The sequence below is a fragment of the Choloepus didactylus genome, chromosome 2 (assembly GCF_015220235.1).
Source record: "Choloepus didactylus isolate mChoDid1 chromosome 2, mChoDid1.pri, whole genome shotgun sequence".
In the NCBI taxonomy this organism is placed as follows: Eukaryota; Metazoa; Chordata; class Mammalia; order Pilosa; family Megalonychidae; genus Choloepus; species Choloepus didactylus.
In genome coordinates, this window is record NC_051308.1 from 41052150 (window position 1) to 41078141 (window position 25992).

Here is a 25992-nt window from a genome sequence, read left to right on the forward strand (position 1 = left end):
GTAGTCGCCTTCTTTGTCTCTCAAAACATCCCTGCATTTGAAGTCTATTTTATCTGAGATTAATATTGCTACACCTGCTTTCTTTTGGCTGTAGCTTGCATGAAATATTTTTTTCCATCCTTTCGCTTTCAGTTTCTTTGTGTCCCTGTGTCTAAGATGAGTCTCTTGTATGCAACATATTGATGGTTCATTTTTTTTGATCCATTCTGCGAATCTATATCTTTTAATTGGGGAGTTTAATCCATTTACATTCAACGTTAAAACCGTGAAGGCATTTCTTGAATCGGCCATCTTATCCTTTGGATTATGTTTGCCATATTTTTCCCTCTCTCTATTAATATCCTTTATTGTACCCATACCGAATCTCTTTAGTACTGAACCTTTCTCCAAGTCTCTCTGTCCTGTCTTTGTTTCTCTGTCTGTAGGGCTGCCTGTAGTATCTCCAGTAGGGCAGGTCTCTTGTTAGCAAATTCTCTCAGCATTTCTTTGTCTGTGAAAAATTTAAGCTCTCCCTCAAATTTGAAGGAGAGCTTTGCTGGATAAAGTATTCTTGGCTGGAAATTCCTCTCACTCAGAATTTTAAATATATCGTGCCACTGCCTTCTTGCCTCCATGGTGGCTGCTGAGTAGTCACTACTTAGTCTTATGCTGTTTCCTTTGTATGTGGTGAATTGCTTTTCTCTTGCTGCTTTCAGAACTTGCTCCTTCTCTTCTATGTTTGACAGTGTGATCAGTATATGTCTCGGAGTGGGTTTTTTTGGGTTTATTCTATTTGGAGTTCGCTGAGCATTTATGATTTGTGTATTTATGTTGTTTAGAAGATTTGGGAAGTTTTCCCCAACAATTTCTTTGAATACTCTTCCTAGACCTTTACCCTTTTCTTCCCCTTCTGGGACACCAATGAGTCTTATATTCGGACGTTTCATATTATCTATCATATCCCTGAGGTCCATTTTGATTTTTTCAATTTTTTTTCCCCATTCTTTCTTTTATGCTTTCATTTTCCATTCTGTCATCTTCCAGGTCACTGATTCGTTGTTCAACTTCCTCTAGTCTTGTACTATGAGTGTCCAGAATCTTTTTAATTTCGTCAACAGTTTCTTTAATTTCCATAAGATCATCCATTTTTTTATTTAGTCTTGCAATGTCTTCTTTATGCTCTTCTAGGGTCTTCTTGATTTCCTTCATATCCCGTACTATGGTCTCATTGTTCATCTTTAGTTCTTTGAGTAGCTGCTCTAGGTGCTGTGTCTCTTCTGGTCTTTTGATTTGGGTGCTTGGGCTTGGGTTATCCATATCATCTAGTTTTTTCATATGCTTTATAATTTTCTGTTGTTTTTGGCCTCATGGCATTTGCTGAACTTGATAGGGTTCTTTTAGGGTTTGTAGACCTATTGAAGTCCTTATCTCTAATTTATCAGATCTACAGCTTCGTGGAGTACACTTTCTCTAACTAACCAGCAGGTGGCGTCCACGAGCCACCTGTTCTCCACAAGCCAGATCTCCCCTGCTTAGCCTTTTTGGTGAGTGGGGGAGTGAGTCTTGTGGGGCCCAATTGGTGTACCAAGCTTGTGTGTGTAGTTGGTGTTGCCTGCCCTGTATGTGGGGCGTGTTTCTGGGCAGTCGGGGAGGGGGGGTGGCCCTAACAATCAAATCTCCCTGATGATCCTAGAGTTTTAAATCTGCTGCAATAGTCTAATCCTTCAGTTCAGTCCTGCCACAGTTTGTCTCTGCCACTGACCCACAAATCTTTGGTATTGGCGTATGGCTCCTGAGACTTGCAAGTGGGCCCCTCTTCCAGGCTGTGCACCCCGGGTCCTCTGTTGAGGGATGACTGTGCTATGTCACAGGTGAGTGCCGTCCCCCCAGGGCAGTTCTGGGCTGCTGGGCTGTGTAGGGAGGCTCCCAGTCTGCTCAAATGATGGCTGAATGGGGCTTTGTTAATTCACACTGCTCCACCTTCCCAGGTCTGGGACATTCAGCTGAGGTTGCAGGGAAGGCTAATGTCCACGCCCAGTTTTGTGGTATGTGCCTGTTATTTGAAGTACTTCCGTCACACTGGGTTGTCTGGGGCAGCTCTGGGCTATGGGGCTGGCGATGGGCAGGAGTGTTTCCTGTCCACCAGGATGGTGGCTGTGAGCGGACACCCCCCTTTTCTTGGGAAGTTGTGTTGTTTAGTGAATTTTCTCAGCCACTGGATTATTGCCTTTTGTCTCAGAGCTCTCTTAGTTCTGCTCTTGACTTGACGTGCCCAAATTGCAATTCTTTGAAGCTTTCTGTATTGAGCTTCTTAGAGTAATTGTTTTAGAAAAAGCAAAAAGGATTTAAAAAAAAAAAAAAAAAACAAAACGGCCCTCCTCAGAGATCTAATGGGTTATTGAAATGCTAATAGACAAAGCAACCAGGGCCATTAAGGAAAGGTCCACAGGGCAGAGAGATCAGCTTTGCTTCGGGATTTGCATATGCGCCTCAAGGCCTGAGCTCCGCCCTTCCCCTTTCTGTGTTCACCAGAACTCCAAAAATCCTCTGCTTTTATTTTGGAGTTTTTCGTGTTGTTTTTTTTCTATGCCTGTCTCCTCTCTGCTGGGCTGGCTGCTCTCAGAGTCTCTGGTGTCTGGTCTCAGTCTATCTATGGTTGGAGTTTGAATCAGTAGAATGAGTTTTCGATAAGAGCAGCCACTGCAGTTCTCCCTTCTCCTTCCCGGAGCTGACAGCCCCTCCTCCCCCGGGACTGAGCCTGGCAGGGAGGGGCGTGGGTCCCCTGGCTGCAAAAACTTACAGATTTCGCTGATCTCAGCAGTTCCACGTTTTCATGAGTGTTGTATGAAGTATGCCCAAAGACAGATTGCTCTGTGGTGTCCAGTCCACGCAGTTCCTGGCTTTTTACCTACTTTCCTGGAGGAGTAACTAAAACTTACAGCTCACCAGTCTGCCATGTTGCCCCGCCTCCCCTGTTATGTTCCATTTTTAAAATAAAAGCAATCCTACTGGGTGTGAAATGGCATCTCATTATGGTTTTGATTTAAATTTCCCTAAAGTTAATGATGCTGAGCATCTTTTCATGTGCTTACTGGTCATTTGCATCCTTTTTGGAGAAATGTCTGCTCAAGTCTTTTGCTGATTTTTAAATTGTGTTGTATTTCTGTTTAGAATTTGTGGTAGAATTCTTATACATTCTGCATATTAAACCCTTATCAGATATATGATTTGCAGCTATTTTCTCCCATTCTGTAGGTTGCCTCTTCATTTTCTTGATAATACCCTTTGGATGCACAAAAGTTTTTAATTTTGATGAAGTCCATTTTATGTATTTTTTCTTTTGTTGCTTATAATTAAGAAATATTTTCATGTTATATCTAAGAAGTTGTTGCCAAATCCAAAGTCATGAAGATTTTCCCTTACATTTTCTTCTAAATGTAGAAGATTTACGATTTTATGATTTTACCTCTTCTATTGGGGTCCTTAGATCCATTTTGAGTTAATTTTTTGTATATGGTGTGAGGTAGGGGTTTTTGTTTTTCGTTTTTCTATTTTTTTATTTTAAGGTGGACAGCCAAATACCCGCCACCATTAGTTGAAAATACCGTTCTTTCACCATTTACTGTACTTGACACCCTTGTTGAAAATCAACTGACCATAAATGTATGGATTTATTTCTGGACTCTCAATTCTATTCCATTGGTCTATATGCCTTTCCTTATGCCAGTACCACTCTTTTCTGATTAATGTTGCTCTGCAGTATGTTGTGAAATATGGAAGTGTGAGACTTCCAAATATCATCTTCTTTTACAAGACTGTTTTGGCTTTTCAGGGACTCTTATGATTCCAGATGAATTTGAAAATTAGCTTTTCCATTTCTGCAAAAAAAAGACTGCTTGAATTTTGATATAGATTGCACTGAATCTGTATATCATCAGGTTATATTGACATCTTAACAAATTTAAGTCTTCAAATCCATGAACAGGAATGTGTGTTACTTATTTAGGTCTTCTTTAATTTCTTTCAGCAGTGTTTTGTAATTTCCACTGTACAAGTCTTTCATCTCCTCGGTTGAATTTATTCCTGGATAGTTTATTCTTCTAGATGATACTATAAATGGAACTGTTCTCTTAATTTCCATGTTGGGTTGTACATTTCTGGGATATAGAAATACAGCTGATTTTTGTGTGCTGATTGATACTGTCCCCCACAACTTTCCTGAATTTGTTTAGCAGTTCTAGTAGTTTTCTTTTGGATTCTTTGGGATTTTCTATACGTAGGATCATGGCATCTGTGAATATAGTTTCACTTCTTTCTTTCCAATTTGGATGTCTTTTATTTATTTTTGTTAATTATTGGTTAGAACTTTTGGACACTGTTGAATAGCAGTGGTGAAAGCAGGTATCCTTGTCTTGTTTCTTATCTTAGGAGAAAGCTTTCAGTCTTTTGCAATTGAGTATAATTTTAGCTAAGGGTTTTTGTAATATCCTTCATCTTATTGAGGAAGTTTTTTCTTTTTTTTTTTTGTCATGAAGAGTACTAGATTTTGTCAAATGCATTTTCTGTGACAATTGAGATGATCATGTGTTTTGTTTTGTTTTGTTTTGATTCTATTAATGTGGTATATTACATTGACTACTTTTCTTATGTTGAACCAACCTTAAATTCCTGGGATAAATACTACTTGGTCATGCTGTATAATCCTTTTAATGTGCTGTCCAATTCAGTTTGCTAGATTCCATTGAGGATTTTTGCATCTATATTCATAGGGATGTTGATCTACAATTTTTTTTCTTGTGATGTCTTTATCTGGCTTTGGTATCGGAGTAATGCTGGCATCATACAATGAGTTAGGAAGTGTTTCCTCTTCTTCAATTTTTGGAAGATGTTGAGAAGAACTGGGTTAATTCTTTGAATTGTTGATAAAATTCACAAATGAAGCCATCTCTTCCTGGACTTTGCTTTGTTGGCAGACTTTTGTTTACAGTTCAATCTCTTTACCTATTATGGGTGTGTTGAGATTTTTCTATTTCTTTTTGTGTCAGTTTAATTAATTTGTGTTTCAAGGAATTTGTCCATTTCACCCAGATTATATAATTTGGTGGCATAAAGTTGTTCATACTATTCTCTTATCCTTTTTAATTCTGTAAGATCAGTAGTAGTATCCTCACTTCCATTTCTGATTTTGGTTATTTGCATCTTCTCTTTTTGTCAGTCTAGCTAAAGGTTTGACAGTTTTATTGATATTTTCAAAGAACCAACTTTTAATTTTGAGTCTCTCAATTATTTTTTCTATTCTTTCTTTCACATATATCCACTATTTGCTTCCTTTCTCTCTGCTCTGTTTAGTTTGCTCTTCTTTTCCTAGTTCTTCAGGAATGTGAAGATAAGTTATTGATTTGAGATCATTCTTCTTTTATAACGTAGGTGTGTAAAGCTATAAGTTTCCCTCTGAGCACTGCCTTTGCAGCACTGACAAGTTTTGGTATATTATATTTCCATTTTCATTCATCAAAACAATTTTCTTATTTCTCTTATGATTTCTTTCACCCCTTGGTGGTTTAAGTGTGTGCTCTTTGATTTCCCTATACACTGAATTTCCTAATTTTCCTTCTGTTAATGATTACTAGCTTCATTCCATTGTGGTTAGCTTTATCCTATTTCGAGTGGTCTAGCTTCTTGGATGTGTTAGCTTGTGTCTTTCATCAAATTTGCAAAATTTTCACAGCCATTTTTACATGAATATGTTTTTATGGTTTCTGCCCCTGCCCCCCCTCCCCCCTTTTTTTCTCTTCTTCTAGGATTCTCACAATGCATATGTTGATATGCTTCATGGTTCCTACAGGTCCTTTAGGCTCTGTTCATTTTTCTTCATTCTATTTTCTCTATGCTCCTAAGACAAAAATAATTTTAATTGCTCTATCTTAGAGTTCACTGATTCTTCTGCCTGTTCAAATCTGCTTTTGAACCTCTAGTCAATTATTTTAAAATTTCAGTTATTGACCTTTTAAGCTGCAGAATTTCTCATTTTTAAAAATTTTATATCTCTTTATTGAAATTTTCCTTGTTTTGATGTATTGTTTTCTTGGTTTCCTTTAGATCTTTGTCCATATTTTCCTTTTAATTTAATTTATTTAGGAAAATTTGTTTGTAATTTCAATGTCTCAGGCTTCCTCAGGGATGTTTTCTGTCACTTTTTAATATTCCTTTGAGTGGGCCATCCTTTCCAGTTCTTTGTATGTGTTGTGATTTTCTGTTGAAATCTGGGCATGTGAATATTATAAGGTTTTAACTCTGGCAGTCTGATTCTCTCCCTCTCCAGTATTTGGTGATTTTTCTTACCTTTTCTTTCCCTTTCCTTTCTTTTCTCCCATTCTTTCTCAATCACTGAAGGCTGTAGTAGTTTATTTCTTTAGAGATTTTTCCACAAAATTTTTGCAAACTCTGTATTCCTTGTTGTCTGTGATTAATGCAGTTCTCTGTTCCTTTAGCATGCATTCAGCTAATGTTTCAACAGAGATGAATTCCAGGAGCTCAGGAAAACAAATACCAGGAGCAAACAAAATCTCTCCTAGTCTTTACAAATTATCTCTCCTTCAACACTTAGCCCAGCATATACTGGCCTATAGATAAACCCAAGGTGAAGGCTTTGGGTCTTCTCAGGTCTTTCCTGAGCATATGTCTTGCCCTGGGTATGCAACTGATATTCAAAATTCTGGGACATAACACAATTCACAATAAATTTAAAAGGATTCTAGCCGTACAAAGTAGACTCTCTAATCACAATAAAATTAAATTAGAAATAAATAAAAAGATCTTTGTAAAATTCCCAAATATTAGAAACTAAATAACATACTTCTAAACAACCCATGGGTTAGATAAGAAATCAAAAGGGAAATTAGAAAACAGTTTTATCTGAATGAAAATGAAAAAAACAAAGTAAAAAAAAAATTGTGGGATGCTTCTAACACGATACTCATGAGAAAATTTATGGCACTAAAGAAATATATTAAAAAAGAAATGTCTCAAATCAACACTTCAGTTTCTACAGTAAGAAACTAGAAAAAAAAAGAAAGTTAAACCCCAAATAAGCAGAAGAACAGAAATAATAAAGATTAGAGCAGAAATTAATGAAAGAGAATGCAGGAAAACAATTGAGAAAATCAGTAAAAAATGAGTTCTCTGAGTATATTGATGTTAAACCTCTACTCAAGCAGATGAGGAAAGAAGGGGGAAAAAAATCCCCACAAATTACCAATCAGGAATGAGAAAGGTGACATCACTAATGGGTTCTACACATATTAAAGGGTTAAAACTAGAATATTTTGAACAAATTTATGCTAGAATATTTTGAACAGATTTTTTTAAAATGGACAAATTCCATAAAATACACCTACCGCAAAAGCTTGCTCAAGAAAAAATAGCCTATCAAAGAAATTGAATTTGTAGTTTAAAAACTTTCCATAAGAAAACTCTCAGCTTAGATGGCTTCACTGATCAATTTACCAAACATTTAAAGAAGAAATAATACCAATTGTACACAAACTCTTCTAGAAAACTGAAATGGAGAAAATACTTTCCAATTCATTCTGTGAAGTCAGCATTACCCTGGTACCAAAACCAGAAAAGACATAACCAGAAAAGAAAACAACAGGCCAATATTTCTAATGACCAGAAAGCAAAAATTTTTAACCAAATTTTAGCAAATAGAGTTCAACAGTACATAAAAGTGACAATAAACCATGACCAAGTTTAGCCCAGGAATGTAAGATTGGTTGAACATTTGAAATACAATGTTATTCATACTATTAATAAACTAAACAAGAAAAATCATATGGTTACTTCAACAGATGGAAAAATAACATGTTCAAAATCCAGCATCCATTTCTGATAAAAATCACAGTAAAATAGGAACAGAAGGCAACTTCCTCAACCTAATTAAGGGCATCTTTGAAAAACAAACCTAGAGGTCACAACACAGGTTGTTAATAGAGAGGTTAATAGAGGTTAATAGTAAAAAACTAAATACTTTCTTCCTAAGAGCAGGCTGTCCTTTCTCTCTCTTCACTTCTATAATATATTGCACCAGATTATTAGCTAGTGCAACAGGACCAAAAAAAAAAAAAAAAAAAAAAAAAAGGAATGAAGAGAGGGAAGAGAGGGAACAAGGAAAGAAGGATATAAAGGCCAGTAGGCATGCATTCAGACAGGAAAGGAATAAGTAAAACTGTTTTTATTTGCAGATAACATAATCATCTATGTAGAAAAACCTACTAAATCTTTTTTTTTAAAATAGTACCAGAATTAAATTTTAGCAAGGTTGCAGGACACAATATTAACATATAAAAATCAAACGTATTTCTATATGCTAGCAATGAACAATAGGAAATTTAAAAATACTATTTAAAATAGCACCAAAAATCTGAAATGCCTAAGGACAAAAATGACAAAATGTGAAAGTCCTGACCACTGAAAACTACAAAAATTTATGAAAGAAATTAATAAAGACCTAAACAAATGGAGATACAATGTGTTCAAGGATTGGGAGACCCAATAATATTAAGATGCCAATTCTCCCTAAGTTGAAGGTAATTGTTAAATTAATATGGAAATGCCAAGGACTTAGAATAACCAAAATAACTTTTAAAAAGAAGAATATTGTAGTCCTTACACTACCTAATTTCAAGACTTGTCAGAAACCTACAGTAATCAAGTCAGTGTAGTAACAGTGTAAAGATAGCTAAACATTTCAGTGGAACAGAAGAGAGTCCAGAGATAAACCTACAAGTGTCTGGAGAAATGATTTCAACAACAGTGCAAAGGCAATTCATTGGAGAACAACAAATGGTGTCGGAATAATTGGGTAGCCATGTGCAAAAATGATGATCTTTATTCTAATCATATACAAAAATTAACTTGAAATTGATAGACCTAAATATAAGATCTAAAATTATAAAACTCCTAAAAGAAAAAAACAGGAAAAATCTTGGTGACATCGGCTTTCTTAAGATTTATTAATAATGACATCAAAAGCACAAACTTATTAAACATGAAAAATGAAAAAAAAGAACTTCAAAATTAAACATTTCTGCTCTTTGAAGGATACTGTAAAGAGAATAAGAAGGCAAGCCACAGATTTGGAGAAAATTCCCTTACTGAAATTCAACTAAATGTCTATCACAGAAGAATGGATAAACAAATTGTGGTATACCCATCCAATGGAATACTACTCAGTGTACAAAAATGAAATGTGCAACAGAAGGAATAAATTTCTCAAAATAATTTTGTTGAATGAAAGCAGTCAGACAAAAGAGAGTACATATTATACATTCTATTAAAATAAAATGGTGATGATGCACATTTTAGTAAACTTATAAAGTTGTGAGGATGAAGTGACTTATGTACTGAGTTCTGGCTATTTATTTTATTTAAACCTCAGCAACAACCCCTCAGAATAAGTACTTTTACTATCATTTTACAGATGAAACTGAGGCTGAGGGTGGAATGGCAATTTGGTCTAATAGAAAGAGAACTCCATTGAGACTCGGAAGACCTTGATTCTAGTCTTGGTTCTTGAGTCTTTGAGAAAAGTCTTTAACTCTTCAATCCATATTGTCTAATAATAATAAAAGCTACTCTGCCTACTACAACAAGCCTTTGTGGTGATTAAGTGATATAAAGTGAAACCACTTTATAAACATATTATCCTGTTGACAAATACATAAACATGAGTATCTACATAAATATAAAAACTACATAAACATGAATAAAAGTAATTTAAAGACAGTGGTTGGAAAGGCAAAATAACATCATGCTAAGTCCTTTCATGTTTTTTCATTGCCCTTATTTAAACTGCTTTAAAATACCTTATTTTAAATGTTAGAATACTTAGAAGCTCTCCAAGAATTTATAAAAATGTATCTGAAAAGTAGTGCACAAATATTTTTCTATATTAATATTTATTATTAGCAAGATTATACTATACTCTATGGTACTAAGCATTTTAACATAAATACATAATTTATAAATCATTGGTAGTTCTTAATATTTTAATTATCATTTATCAGATTATAATTTTGTATTAAAAATCACTTTTCACAAAGACATTTTATATATATATTTGCCAATTAGTCTCAATTCATTCATTTTCCTTTTCCACTTCTCCTGGTAGCTTTTTAAGGATCCATGACTTCAGTTTTTCTAGTTCAGTTTTGCTTAGGTCATGATAAACATTTGGGAGACTATAAAAGTTTGTGCTCACTCCTAAAGATTTCAGCATTAAGTTTGTCTCTTCACCCCAAGAATGAAGAACTAACTCATCTGCAGTTCCATGACACTGAAATAGTTCAGGAATTACACCATCAGTTTTCTGAAGAGCCTAAAGAAGAAGATACAAAAAGAAAAGGTTTAAGAAAATTCCTTATTAGAAAATCATTCTAGGAACTCAGGGCAGAAAATTTCCAATTTCACCAAACTGTCAATAACTAAAGGGAAAAAAAGAGGCAGTGGGAGTGCTGCTTGGCTGCCAGAACTATACACGTTGGTGGGCCAAGCCTGGGGGCTTCCGTGCTTGCTGGCACCACTTGAGCTACAGTTGTATGTGACCTTGTTTTCACCTTATAGAGAATAGTCACAAAAATGGCCAAAACATTTTCCAAAGAAAGTGAGTGATTGTGAAAAGAGAACCTCTTCACATAGAGTAGAAGGTGAGAAGAATACAGAGCTAAGGTACAATAAAGGGGGGATTACATTCTAGGGCTCATTTGTGTATCTGCTGTATCATTTCTACTTCTGGTAATGAAGCTGTAATATGTCATTAATTAGGATATTGCTAACAGTACTTAACAGCTATGAATTGATTTTTCATTTACTGTTTGTAAGATAATAAGCAAACCTGGCTATAATTATCTATATTTTTAATATGTATAAAGGATACATATATACCTGACATCTATTTTTTTATCCTTTCCCCCTTGACACTTAGCTTAACAGTATCCTTTGCACAGGGCATTTCCTGAACATTAATGACCAGTTGGAATTGATCAATACATCTCACTTGGTCAGGAATTCCCAGGAAGGTTCTGAGTATCAATTGCCATTGCTTTAATTATCAATTTTATTTTTAGTTGCAATGTGCATATATTGCACTTTTTTGTTTTGATTTTATTTTTTAAAATCTGTAACTCACCTGGTAAACAGCAGATGTTTTATTCAGAAAACTAGAAAGAGCAAATACTCCTGCCACATCTTGATGATTTCTATATGCTAAATGCATTGCCATGCATCCTCCCATAGAAAATCCTCCTAAAAGTAGTAAAGAAAAAGCAGAATAAATAGATCAATAATAATTTAGACCAAGATCTATCTATGACTGACTTGCATAAATATTTTTTAAATGCTTAGAAGACCTTTAAAGAAATATAGTGCTAAAAACAGTGGTCCATTCATGTTATTATTGGTAAAGAGATTTGTGTTAAGAGCTAGAATTGAACAGAGAAATCATGTTTGTCAAGTAAAACAAAATGTTTACCATAATTCAGTATGTAAGTCATAGGACAAGTGCTATTAAGCTTCTAAAGTCTACATATATTTTGTTTATACTTATATTATAGGAATCCTCAACTGCAAGTACAATTATAACATGCACCTTTTTGTCTTATTTGCCAGGCTGTGAGCTCCTTGAGGAGTTGTATTTCTGGTAACTGCTATATAATGGATGTTTAATGATCTTTGAATTAGGAAGGCTCCTCAACAATCTGGTGGGTTAGTCAAAACACTTTTGGTTTGCAGTATTACTTTGGAAACTAACTTATGGAACAACAAAATAACACATATATACATATATGTCCTTTTTAAAAAAAGAGCTTGAAAAAAAGTCACATATTCATTTCATAAACATGTATAGTCTTTTATATGCCGAACATTGTGCTACTCACTAGAGACATGTAGATACATAGGGACCCTCTTGTTAAGGGGTGGGTGTGGGGGGTTGATGGGAAAACAGATGTATAACAGAATATGCAGACAGGTACACAACATGGTGCCTGGCACATAGCAACAATTCAATAAATGACTGTTTAACTGAGTTTTTAGAAACTGCATATTATAGGCTGAAAGAAAATTTTTAAAAACATACATCTCTTAAATTTATCATATTTAAAGATACCCAAAGCATTTTCTAAAGTTTGGGGGAAAGAGGACTAGCCTGAAAATATAAAGGAACCTGAGTTTTAATTCTGCATGACAATCTGCATATGAGCATCTTTGGACAAATTATTCAACATCCAAGATTACACTTCCAATAAAATTATACAGCTGGGCTAGATATCTCTAGGGTTTCTATCAAGCTTTTAAAATCTGTTACACAAATGCTTATAATCAGTTGTAAAAATCAAATAGTGATGACTTTCAAAGTTTACAGAGTTATTGTAAATAACCTTTTTAATTTAGGAATAAAAACCTACATCCCTCAGAACAGAATTCTAGTCTTACTAAAAGCCACAGAACTGGCCTTAGCAAATGCTTACTTCCTTTATATTTTCCTCTTTCCCCTCTGTTATTTCTTTCCTATTTATTCCCCAAAGGAATTCCAGGTTGCTTAAAATCACACATACTGTTACAGTAACACTCCACTTCTAAAAAAGAAGGGAAAAGTGAGGGAAAGAGAGATCAAGGTGGAAGGGGAATAAAGAATGAGAAGGAAAGAGACTCACCCATCATGATATTTGGGATAGGGGCAGTAATTAAGAGTACAACTGGACGTTTAACTGCTTCCCTATAGCAAGGCAATGTTCTTCTTTAACATTTTGTCTTTTATGTGTGCTGAACAGTGCTGGAATCATACCAACTCATACTAGAATCTCTTTCTAGCTTTGAATTCCTGGGTGGAATTTATCAAGTGGATCTTGATTGAACATAAAACTCATATGACACATACAGTTACTTCTGCTATTCACTATTTAACAAAAGCCTGGGACAAAAAGGCATAACATCCATTAGAAAATAAGGTGAAAATAAAAGGTTCATGAGAGCTGGGGTTTTAGAACACAGTGTCTGGCTCATCACAGTTGCTTAATAAACATTCACTGAATTAATGAACATAATGTAAAAAGGTTATTTCTGCAAGGAACCAAATCATCAGGAACTGTAGCTTTTTGGAGATCTCACTTGATATAAAAGTAAAGCTTAGAAAATCTAGGAAGGAATGATTCATGTGCCCAGGCCAATGATTCCTATATCTGGCTCTTTAAAAATAAATATTTCTGGACTCAGTCCCAGACCCACTAACAGTCTTGCCCCAAATCTCTAATTTTACAAAGCTCTTCATAGGCCATAAATCTGGATGTTTGAGAATAACAGTCTTAGAAAAATATCAACGGTTGGATGGTACACAATTCAAAATTAAATATAATGGTAAGAACAAAAAGTGAAAATATGGTCATGATTTAAAAGAATTCTATATGCTGTAGATACCAACAGTGTAGGAGCAAAGGTATTTTTCTGAGAAAGAGCTTGAATGTAGCCAAATGTAACTATTAAATATCTTGAAAGGTGACTACTGTGACTAAGGAATTGAATTTTTTATTTTAATTTTAATTAGTTTAAATTTAAATGTAAATAACCAAATGTGGCTAGTGGCTACCATATTTAACAATGAAGTTATGATCATCTAAGCTGACCCGGTGATTTTAAAAACTTCAAATTTATAAAAAGAACAAAAATAAAAGATTTCATAAGATCATAATGTGAAGACTATGATCATTAAAAGATAAAATATGTACAAAAATAGAGATTAGTAACACAAACACATCAAAAATGATTTTAAAAGCATACCTTTCAATAAAAGTTTACACATTAAGACTTCCTGTCACTTCACTTTTATTGACCAGGGTGACCTAATTACTGTATGTGGTTTCAGGGCCCCTTGATGGTACCAGTCTAACTCATGAAAAAATGAAAACATTTTCCCACACGTGAAATGTCAATAAGAACACACATAAATGCATCCTGCAGACATTTAACCTCATGTTCAAGTCACATAATTTTCAGTGAAGAAAAATGTACTCATTGAAATCTTATTATTTTAAGATTCAATCTAAGTCCCTTACCCATTTATAATCTGGTGAGGTAATCTGCAATTCCTCACCAGCCGTCTTTGACAATACAATCACCTTTAGCATCAGACATTACTATGAAAAGGGACTTTGTGCTTTTTTTTCCTAATAGAAGAAAATTTAACACAAAGGACTAGTTATTTGAAATCAATTTTCCGCCTAAGTTTCTAAAATGCAATATGAAATATACTGTTCAATAAGTAAATATGAAATAGTAAATTCATTGTAGGCATGATTATAATATAAATTTATAGTTGGTGGTGAAATGTTAAAATGTCAAGGGTTAACATTTTAACATACATTTAGGATTAACAAGCTGAATAAAACATGTTAAAAATAATAAACTTGGCTTTTATGAACTCTTTAAATAAAACAAATAAAATATAAAAAACTATTTTGGGAAAACTAAGATAATCTATCTGAAAGCAACACCATAGGAAAAAACAAAATTCAAGTTTACCACAATTTGAATAGGATTTTAAAAATGTAATAAAATCCATCCCCCCAAAATTCAACTCTTCTTCTATTTAATTTATGTAATATTACAACTGTTCTTCAGACTGAACTGTGCTACAGCTCAAAAGATTTGGGCATATAAAATTATGCCTTCCATATTTATTTGTATATTTTCTCCCATACAAAATTTACAAAATAAACAAAAATTTATTTTCCTTTATAGAAAGTTGTTAGAACAGCAGTTTCAAGCCCTTAAAGTCCTGATAACTGTTGCTGAAGAAGCATAAGTGTTGAACACATATATATATTTATTCAAAGAAAGTAAAAGAAAGCTATCATTTCCAATTTTAGCTCCAAGAAAGATTTCAGAGGATACTTGTATAATGTCAGGAAAACGCAGCCTAGGCTTCATCTAGGGAATTCCAATTATACCTCCATTTTATATTGATTTTAAATCTTATTATAAAATTAATATATTAACATACACTCACTGTGCAAAGTGTAGAAAATAAAGGCACAAATGAAGGAGAAAAAGAGTCACTGAAAATCTTATCACCTATGTATAATATTGACATGTTCTTTTACAATTTATTTTCACAAAGTCACTCTATATGTACAAATTTATAGCTTGTTTCTTCTTTATTGTAGCAGTGATCTGAAAGTCTTTCCACAGAATCACAAAGCTTCATAATTATTTTTATTCATCAAACACATACTTACTGAATGACTTCTATGTGAATATAATATTTAATGGTTATATAATAGTCAGTTGTATTAACAGGCCATAGTTTCTGCAACCATAAGTAATTAGGTTACCTATTTAAATTACTCAAGTGTATTTTCAGAAGAAGATTCTCTTCCCTGCTTCAAAATTCAGATAATCTGCTCATATTATACAAATTATGATAATCTATTCATATTATTTGTTAGGGTCTATATATCCTAGATCAATGTTAAACCTAAATTATATCAGAATTTTCTCTTAACAAAGTATCACCACCTAGTGGCCAGAAAAGGAATCTCAACATGGGACAAAGTTTTTGACCTGGTCAAGGGAGCTGGGTTCTAGTCCCAACTCTATTACATATCAGCCAGTAATCTCTTTGAATTTTAGTTTTTTCATCTCCAAAATGAGAATAATAATTTCATGTTCATATATTCCAAGGCTCAAGAGAGATACTGTGTGAAGAAAGTAACTTGCATAATTTACACGCTATCTAAAAATAAAACTATGATCTATAAAGACAATTTAAAAACCATCATGTGGTAATATAAACGGCAATTAGTTTTAGTAGAATTACTACCATATATAGTTTCTAAGCACAACAGAACACAAGGGAAAAATAATACACTTTTCTCCATCTTGATTTCTCACATTATAAAGAAACATACCAGAAGGCAATGAAGACTTTGCCTGACTGCATTCCTGTTTTCTTTTTCTTTCTTTCTTTCTTTCTTTTTTGTTTTTTTAACATTTCTTTTATTGTGAAATATATATACAGAAAAGCAGAAAAGCGTTAACTTTCAAAGCACTATTTAACAAGTAGAGAGCAAATTTCAAAGAATGTTATGGGTTACAGTTCTATAATTTCAGTTATTTCCTTATAAAATATAAAGTATAAAATATATATAGAAATGTGATAATTTTCAAAGTATAATTTAACAAGTTGCTATAGAGCAAATTTTGAAGCATGTTATATGTTACTGTTCCACCATGTCAATTATTTCCTTCTAGCTATTTTAGTACCCTAGAAACTAAAAAAAAAAAAAAATTATTTATATAAAGATTCAGTATTAGTAATCTTTTGTTAAATCCTATCTTGTCAGCTGCTACCTCTCTCTCTCTTGTTTGATCACTGTCTCAATCTTCAGGGATATGTGAGCAGTGACCAACCTAACCTGTTCATATGGAAAAGGGGTGTTGACATTATGGGGGAGGGGGATGCATCTGACTGATGTTCTTGGAGAGGCTGTTGCCTCTTGGTGTTGGGACTTATCTGGCATAGGAATACTCTGGGGGATTTAAGTTTCTGAAAAGTAAATTTAGTGAGTGAAACTTTTATGAAGAGTCTCAGATAGGAACCTAGGAATTCTTTAGTATTTTCAGCACTACTGTTGGTTAGGGCTTGGCATACTATGGGCATCTGGAATATCTAGCTGGAGCCTGCATAAGCGTAACCTCCAGGATAGCCTCTTGACTCTATCTGAAATCTCTTAGCTACTGAAACCTTACTTTGTTTCTTTTCTTTCCCCCCTTTTGGTCAAAAAGGCATTCTCAATCCCTCGATGCCATTGTCAGGTTCATTCCCAGAATCCATGATTCAATCCCTAACAGGCTCCAATCTATACCAAATATAGAGAGCAGTTTTTGTTACAAGGCTACACACGTAATTATAACCTCAGGGACAAGGACCCCATGACCGCAATACTATCTAATATTAAATCAGAAATCTCATATAGTAACAAAATGAATAAGGGTAACATAATGTTTGTACCCATTATTTCCATTTGTACTTTTTAATGTTACAACTTCCCTAATTTCCCCTTATAATTAATTTTTACAAATAGCCTATCCTCACTATTGTGTGAACATATGTGCATTTAATAAAAATTTTTTTGTAATCTAAAACGCATTTTCCTTTGATTTCCCATAAAATCTCTCCTTCATTAAAATGTTATGAGTAGCTTGTGAATATTATCTAACTTAAGATGTACCATAATAGACAAGTAATGATCTTATGCTGCCATCAGCTATCTTATGGTGTTTGCAATTATGATGTTCTCAGAGAAAGTGTGTTCAAGTAATTCTAAATCATCTATAAAACCTAATGATATTGCCTCTCGAGCTATATTTTCAAATATATGAGAGATTCAGTTATATCAAAAAGACCAACAAAAAGACCAACAAAAGCATAAAAAAACTAGAAAAATATTAAGCACTATTTTCTATTTAAACAGTTTATGAGCAGTGAAAAACAAAGAGGGAGGCATAGCATGTAAACCATTGAGGAAAATGAAAGCAGCTGAGAGGGAAGAAACAATGAGCTACCTATGAGCCTTCTAGTGGTAGCACTGTCAGTGTATGTAATAAAAGCAAGAAAAAATTTTCAACATTACATGCCAGACACATTTCTAAGTATTTCACATGAATTGGTAATTCAATTCTCACAACTCTTTACATAGTTACTGTTATTATCATCCACAACAGAGATTAAGGGGACTCAAAGTAGGGAATCTGGGATTAGAACACAGAAGTCTGACTTCAGAGCCCAAGTACTTAACTACTATCTTATGCTGGCATCAGCTATCTTATGGTGTTTGCAATTATGATGTTCTCAGAGAATGTGCGTTCAAGTAATTCTAAATCATCTATAAAACCTAATGATATTGCCTCTCGAGCTATATTTTCAAATACATGAGAGATTCAGTTATATCAAAAAGACCAACAATAGCAAACCTCTACAGGTTTAGAATGTCATTTCTTCTATGCATAAATAGTTAACCTACATAAAGAACCCAGCATACAAAAAAGGGGGCAAGATAAATAATGTTTTATCATGGTACAAGAGGTTGAGAATCAAGTGTGTTTTTTCACACTTAACTCTATAGAACTGTTATTGAAGATTTATTTTCATTGATTGGTTAAACAACTAACTAAGTAGGTAACAGGGACAAACATGCTTGGATCTGCATTTTTGTGGTTTCTTTCTGTATCTCAATCTACGAAAGAGGCTGGAAGTTAATTTGCTGATCTCACAAATTCTAAAAAAATATTTTCTTCCCTAATTTTAGATTTCATATTTATATATTATTATATATTATGTACAATTTTATAATATTATTGGTAATAAACTTCATATTTTGTAATTCAATAATATAATAATCTATAAAACCTTCTGGAAAGGATATTTTGGTCTTATAAATTCAATGAAGCCTTGATAAATACTGATCATACCATGCTTTATAAATAAGACTATCTTTTAACAAGGTTCCCTTGGTACTTCAGAAAATAAATTAAAACCTTCCATTATAGGGTGGAAAGAAAACCAAAATAAATTCCAGATGGATAAAATAATTAAATGTAAAAATAAATAAACAAATCACACTGTAGAAAACTCAGTAAAAAAGCTATTTGAATATTCATTGAGGCTCTAGAGAGGAAAAGACTTTCACTCAGAAATGATTTGGAAAAAAAAAATCATAAAAGGAAAGACATAAATTTAAAGAAAAAACATTGTGTCAAAATAAAACAAGGAGAATTAAAAAGGATATAAATTAAATGCAAAGCAAAATTACTAATCTTTTTGTTTATTGCTTTTTAGCAGTTTTTTTAAGACTATAAAATTCAGTGAGGGTATAGGAAGTTGGGCATTGTAATATAGCTGGTGGAAGTTATCAGTTGGTACAATTTTTCCGTGAAAGGAATTTGGTAATATGCGTAAACTTCTTAAAAAATGTTCTGTCACATGGAAGAATCATGGGTTTTGGAAAGAAGAAAACCTGGATTCAAAATTTGTATTACCTGTCTGGTTTTATGAAAATTCATAGCTTCTTTGGTATTCAGGGATGGATGAGATGAAGTAACTGATAGATTTGGGGAAGGGGGGGAATGGGGATGGAGTAAAAGACTAGTAGACAGCAGACACAATTCAATGTGATAAATTCTTTAATACATATACATTAAGAGTACTAATTATAGAGTATTTTATACCTTTTTTCCTTATGAAGAATTTGCAAGTTTATTTTAAGTTATTTCTCACCCTAATCTTGTTCTTGTTTCCCACTGCCACCAAATTACTTCAGACCCTCATTACCTGGTACTCATAAATTCTGTAACTGGTTTCCCCATGCCTAATTTCTGATATCTTCACTTAACCCCTTTGCCACACTAATTTTCCTAAAGCACAGTTCTAATTAACTATATGACCCAACACATTCTTCAATAATTCCACACCACTTACAGAATACAGTATAAAAGGGAGACCAGAAAGAATATTTACAGAAAGCCTAGAATGAGCTATGTATTTAACAGGTACCATCTCCAAGTAAAATAGGTATTGTATTATTAATCCCACTTTACACATGAGGTAGCAAAAATTCCTTGTAGGTAATTAAGTGACAGATGAGCTTGGAAATGGTAAACTTTAGTTTTGAACCCATTTTTGTTCACTACACCATCATGCTTTACAGTCTCTTAGTTTGGTTGTCAGAGCCAACAAGATAATTACCCGTCAGAGAATATATTAACGTTTTGCTAAAGCCATCTAATGTCCAGACAGACAAAAACAACCAGCACTACTTTTTCTACTTCTATATTACTATTCATATTATCCCCTATGCCTAGAACTCCATCCCACAAGGTCAAAATTTTAATACTTTGTGCATCTCAAATGCCATCACCACTTCTTATTAACCTTTCTTTAATAGGTCAAAATTCATATGACCTCTTCTTCCTCTCAATTCCTATGGTACTTAATTACTTAAATCACAAATTCATTGATCAGGTCAAGCCATTCATTATAAATTCGCATTGTGATGGATCCTGAGAAATAAAAATAAATATATATGATCACTCCTTTGCAAAATTGTTGGTAATACCACTTTGGGTCACTCATCACAGGGTGGTTGACATTACAGCTTTATTTTAAGTACTTCATGGGCTCTTTCAGGTTGTAAGCAATTTGTGAGACAGATTCTGTTTTATTTATCTGTGTGTCCCTTTGGGTAGATAACACACTATCTGGCACATAGTGAGACCTTAACAAAAATTTTGCTAAATTATTCAATGATGTAGTCTATGATACAATCACATGCTCTGACTTCTACATAACAAATAGTATTCTAGAAGACACCTCAGTCACCTCTTGCAACTATTTTATAATCCCCTAGACTAAGTTAGATACTCCTTTGCAATGTTCTTCTTAGTACTCCTGTAATGGTTTATGTTTATCTCTATTAGAGTTAAACATAAATGAGTTAAACATCGATATAGAAATATAAATAAAGGTAGAAACAGATGAGACAAGTGAGGCCCAGAAAGGTGATGATGTTACAGGGCTGGAAGTCAAATGGCTTTTAACTAACAAAAATGGAAGGTAAAGCCAAGTCAGAAAAGAATTCACTTTTGTATTACAGAAATAGTGATTTTAATAGTTTATGCATTTGATAGTTACAGAAAAGAAAAGGGCATTAAGTAGAATAAAGAAGTTATATAAAGCCATGTTATATTCTCTCGGGAACAGAAATTACTAAAGACATATTTAGCAAAAGTTTACAAATATCCTATTCCTATTATATTAACTTTGAAGTTTTAATTTTCATGAATTTGATGGTATATTTTGACTGTACATTCTGCTTTATTTTAATCATGGTATAGTTGTTTAGACATATTCATAAAACTCAAGCTACCTAAATGTTTTTTAAATTGAAAGGAATAATCCCTTAATTGAAAATTAACAAAATAAAATAAAATTTTAGTTAACATGTGATTCTCAAAATATGCTATTATTCAAAAAGAGCATTACAGTTTAATGAGCTGTTTGTAATTGTGATAGTTTTGAAACCCTTAATATGTAGATAATCTGAAACTATGAATAAGTCAAATGATAAAATAAGTATTCCTAAATAATGTACCAAGTAGAATTCAATGTATATATGAGACAAAAGTGAAAAAATATAAATCACCAACATTTAAAAGTCTTACCTATTAATATCCTGTTCTTCTTAATTCCACTTTTTACTTCCTCATTAATTAAATCTGTAAGCACTTGACACATTGCATCAATTGATTCAAGGTGTTCTGGGCAGTCATCTGATATTTTAAATCTGTCAAACCACACATGGGACATTGCTCCTCTCATAGGAGTATAGGGCCTGTTTAAAACCAAAGGAAGGTAAGGAGAGGCAAGGGGAAGGGAAGGGAGGGAGAGGGGAGAGGAGGGATAAGGAAAGAGAGAAGGGAAGAAGGAAGGAGGGAAGGAGAGAAAGTGAGAGAAAGAAAGAATATAAGAGAAAGAAAGAGGAGGACAGGAAGAAATGAAGGAGAGAGGGAGGAAAGGAAAATATTAAAATGGATGCTTTGGTTTCCAAAAGATTAGTGTTTTTAATGAATAATTTCAATTCCAAATTTATAAGTTAAAAAGTTCATGATAAAAAATACTCCCTCACCAAATACTGTATTAACTTTCCTATAATTATTTTGATTCCATTAGCATTTACTAATGCCAGTTCTTTACTTACTCTCTCCAACTGTTAAGATTCATCAAGTCTCCAGCAAATTCACATGACAACAGGGGAATTATATACATGTGTGTATGGATGTCTCAATTTAAATGACTGATTAATCAAGTATACAATCAGGTTTTTATTAAATTTCAAATTTGTTTTCTTTTAATCCTTTTTTTTCTTTAATATAAGGTTCAATATTTAAATATTCATAGCTGACTGGATAATGTTTGCTCATGCAAAAAAAAAAAAAAGCAATACCTTAAAAGTGGAAAAATAATTCACCAAAATGCTTTTAAAAGGTTTTTAATCTACCACATAAGAATGAAAGCTGAGTTAAACTTCTCTGGAAACTTTGAAACAAGAGGGTTTAATTGGATATAAATAGTATCTAGAAGCTCTTACTATACATTATCCAATACTGTTTGTACCATTTGAGTCCCAAATTGGGTGTCTTGTTGGACTTACAAGATGCTTTACATAAGGTGCTTTAATTTGGGTATTTTGTTGAACTTACAAGGCTGATCTTATAAGATACTTCACACTGTGCACCCATACTCTAGAATGTTCTATCAGCTAAACACACATATATAAACATACACCAGCATTCCAAATGTTTTAGCAAATTATAATGGGATTAAGGAGTTCTGTGTTGGTAAAAGTAAATGAAAGGGAAACAAAAACAATCTTAGAGATCCCTATAGGCAAATGTAAAGAGATAACAGGAGGAAATTTTAGATAAACATGGAGAACAAAGGTTTTCCAAGGGAGAGTTTGATAAAGATATCGCTTATCATTTGCTAAGTCCAGCTTTCTCCTTTTGTGAGTGTAAAACAGAGTCCATGTTATATGGAAGAGTGCCATAGAAAACCCAGCCAGTACCAAAAGTACCCATCCCATGATGAAAGAAATCTAAACCCAAACAAGAACGTTTCTCTTTAATGACCATAGATGGAGGATTCCTCCTAGATCAACACATCTACTACTTGTCTTCATCTCAGTTTCAGCTACCTAAATGAAATAAAAGAAGAAAATCTGCAGCCAAGATCAGAAGAAAAGGGGAAGGGGGCTGAAAGACACCAGATGAGATTTGAATATGCTTTCCTGTACTTTTCTAGTGAAAAACCCAAGGAACTAGAAATATTCCCTTCCCATTTTCTCTTACACTGTATCAAAACCTCACAGTCTGTGCAGTTCTGCACTAGGGAAGCACCCAAGAATTAGAATAGGTGGTGGTGAAGGAAACAGGGGTACTGCACCAGTATTTTTCTATATTGATAATACCATTCCAAAATAAATGGACATCCATTTTAGGAGCCTGGAAATCAAGACGGTTATATTTGGAAAGCTTGTCACAGAAGCTGAAAGAAACCTGGAAACAAGAAATGTGCTCTGACTTTAATCTAACAAAAACTCATTTACAGGGGATCTTTTGTTTATTGACTAAAATATAATCACGTCATAAAGAGTACTTTGCAACATGCTTTCTAAAATTTAAATGTTCACAAAATGTAGATCCCTATAAGTCTTTACATAAAATTCTAACATTTTTTCTTAGTTTATGCAGATATATAAAATTTTACAAATATGAGATGCTATACATATGCGTATTGTTGTGATGTTTTTCACACTTGTCTCTCCATAATTTCTGTTTCTTTCACTACCACCATACATATTACCTCCCATATTAAGTAACCCATGTTAAATGTTAATGATCTGATAGACATCCTTAAATGTTTTTCTAACGTGTGCATTAAAACACACACATTTACATGCTCTTTTTTATTGCACTATTTGCTTTTCAAAAATAAAATAAGCCTACATGCTATCCTTATGTGCATCATGCTTTTCCTTTTTAACAATACTTTACAGAAATCATTCCTCTTGGTGTAACTTTAGACTACCCTTTTTACTTGGCTGCATAATATCCTATGATAAAGATGTACCACAATTTAATTAGCCATTCCCCCACTAATGGGTATTCATTTGGTACCCAGGTTTTAGCCACTAAAAACACTGAATTAAACATATCTGCATACATGTTTTTTATATATCATAATTTTTCTTCTCTAGAGCATAGTCTGAGGAACAGGACTGCTGGGTTGAAGGGTATAATTTTTATCTTAAAGTTTTAAAATCAACTTTATTGAGGTATGATTTACATAAATAAAAGCATACACTTCACATAGTTTAATGAGTTTTGACATTTAACTACCAACTCCACACAGATCCATAATGTTCCCTTTTCTTCAAAAAATTCCACCATGCCCTTTGGCAAGCAATTCCGAAATACTTCCCAGGCAACCACTGAGTGAGTGATTTCTATATCTTTAAATTAGTTCTGCCTGTTCCCTGGAACTTCCCATAAACAGAATTCCCCATTCATGTTGTTTGCTATTTTTTCTTCTCGGTGTTTCGTTTATTTTCTTATTAATATAGAAAAGTACTTTTCTTTCACTTACACTTAAATATTTGCCATCTGTATTTCAATTTTTTTCCAAAACTATTTTTGTATATTGACATTATGTATTTAAGGTATCTTTTTTTTTTCTTTCAGCCAGGTAAAAGACTAATTTTTGTACAATCAGATGCCTTTTTTAAAAATTAAATTTCTGTGTCTCCTGGTTTAAGGTCTTCCCAACAGATTGTACATGTCATATCCAGATTTTCTTCTAAAATATGTTTTCATTTTTATATTTAAGTCTTGAATTTACTTGGAATTTATTTCATACATGGAATGACATACAGATGCAAATTCATTTTCTTCCATTTGGATAGCCAATTGTGCCTGTACATTTCTCTCATAAAGATGAAATTCTATCTTTGAAGTATATTTAATAGTTCTATATTATTTAGTCTATGTCAGCTGGGGTCTGTGAGAGAATTAACTCCCAATGCCTAAGAAACACAGTGTATAAAGTAAGTTGACTTCTCCCACATGCATCTAAAATGGTACTAGTTTTGTACTATGCTTAGGAATTTTGAGAAAATAGTCACACAAATCATTTTCTCTGTTCTGTGATTCAGGTGAAGAAAGGCTGAGAAAGTCTCTATTTTGTTCCATTGATTTATTTATCCCTTCCTGTGTCAATATCACACTGACCACACACAGGGGGTTTTACAGTGTGTTCTGAAGTTGAGCGAGGTAAAGTCCACCACCCCACCATCATCACCACTAGTCTCTTTTTTTATACTTGTCCTAGCTATTCTTGGAGATTGATTCTTCTTTATTTATCCAAGAAATTCATCAAGTATTTAGGAAACTTAAAAATAGTTTCCTTAAATAATTATCCTTAATAATAGTTTTTGGGTTTTAATTAACATTATATTATTGTCTGATAATTAATATTTTTATAACATAAACTTGAAAGGAGGTCAGTTTTTCAGACTAAGTGCTTTCCAGGATCTGCCACATTCTGATCCTCATCTAGGGGCTTCTCCTGCATTGCCTTCCAGGCTCTCAACTGTACCAGCTCTCTCTACCAGGACTCCTACATAGCCTAAATTCTTCCTTGTTCCTATACACTTTCTGATCCTAGCAATTGCTTGGCTCAAGAGAAGTAGATAAATTGGAATTAGAAGGGGAGAGAAGGCCAAAAACATTCAAGCCTTGTACTTCCCAGAATTCCTTCTCAGGATTAACTTTCTTAAAATATTATGAAAATAAAAGCATATGCCATCAACACAGCCTTAGTGTCATTGTCAGAAAAAAAGAAACCTAAAACTATTCAAATTGTCACTAAAATCACAAGAGAACTTCTAAATCAAAACTGAATATATAGTACTCATTTCAAAGCTTGAATTAGATTGCGACACTTGAATTATTTCTTTTTGTTTTATTCTGCTATTTTTCTAAGTGTCTGTCTAAACACTTAAATAAGGATATCATAGGCTAAATTATAAATCATTTTGGGAATCAGCCATTAGTAGAAATAAGGAACATTTACTTAACTTTTTTTTTTGACAATGCCTTAATTCATCAGGGATAAATGCTCTGTAGGGGAAGAATCTCAAATTAATTATTTTGCCAAATACAGTAGCTTTTTATTCTCTCAATTCTCTAAGAGAATTAAAATTCTGTTTAAAGGAGATAATTGGAAAATTTTAATGAAAAATAATTTAGAACTTTGTTTTATTTATATTGCTATAATTAAAAGAAAACATATTCAAGAATGCTAAATTTCCTCAGATGTTAGCATAATCTTTAAATAAAGCATAA

At 33.2% G+C, this 25992-nt stretch overlaps 1 protein-coding gene across 1 annotated transcript in view; it reads right to left on the bottom strand.

The window, feature by feature from the left end:
* Window positions 1–8414: 8414 nt before the first annotated feature.
* The window catches only part of LYPLAL1 (lysophospholipase like 1), a 46658-nt gene continuing 29080 nt past the window's right edge, over window positions 8415–25992 (bottom strand). Inside the window, exons 3-5 of the mRNA XM_037823680.1 lie at window positions 21253–21422; window positions 11168–11283; window positions 8415–10357 (exon numbers count right to left, since the gene is read on the bottom strand). Coding sequence (XP_037679608.1) covers window positions 10118–10357; window positions 11168–11283; window positions 21253–21422 — 526 coding nt within the window. The 3' untranslated portion in view covers window positions 8415–10117. The remainder of the gene's footprint in view (window positions 10358–11167; window positions 11284–21252; window positions 21423–25992) is intronic.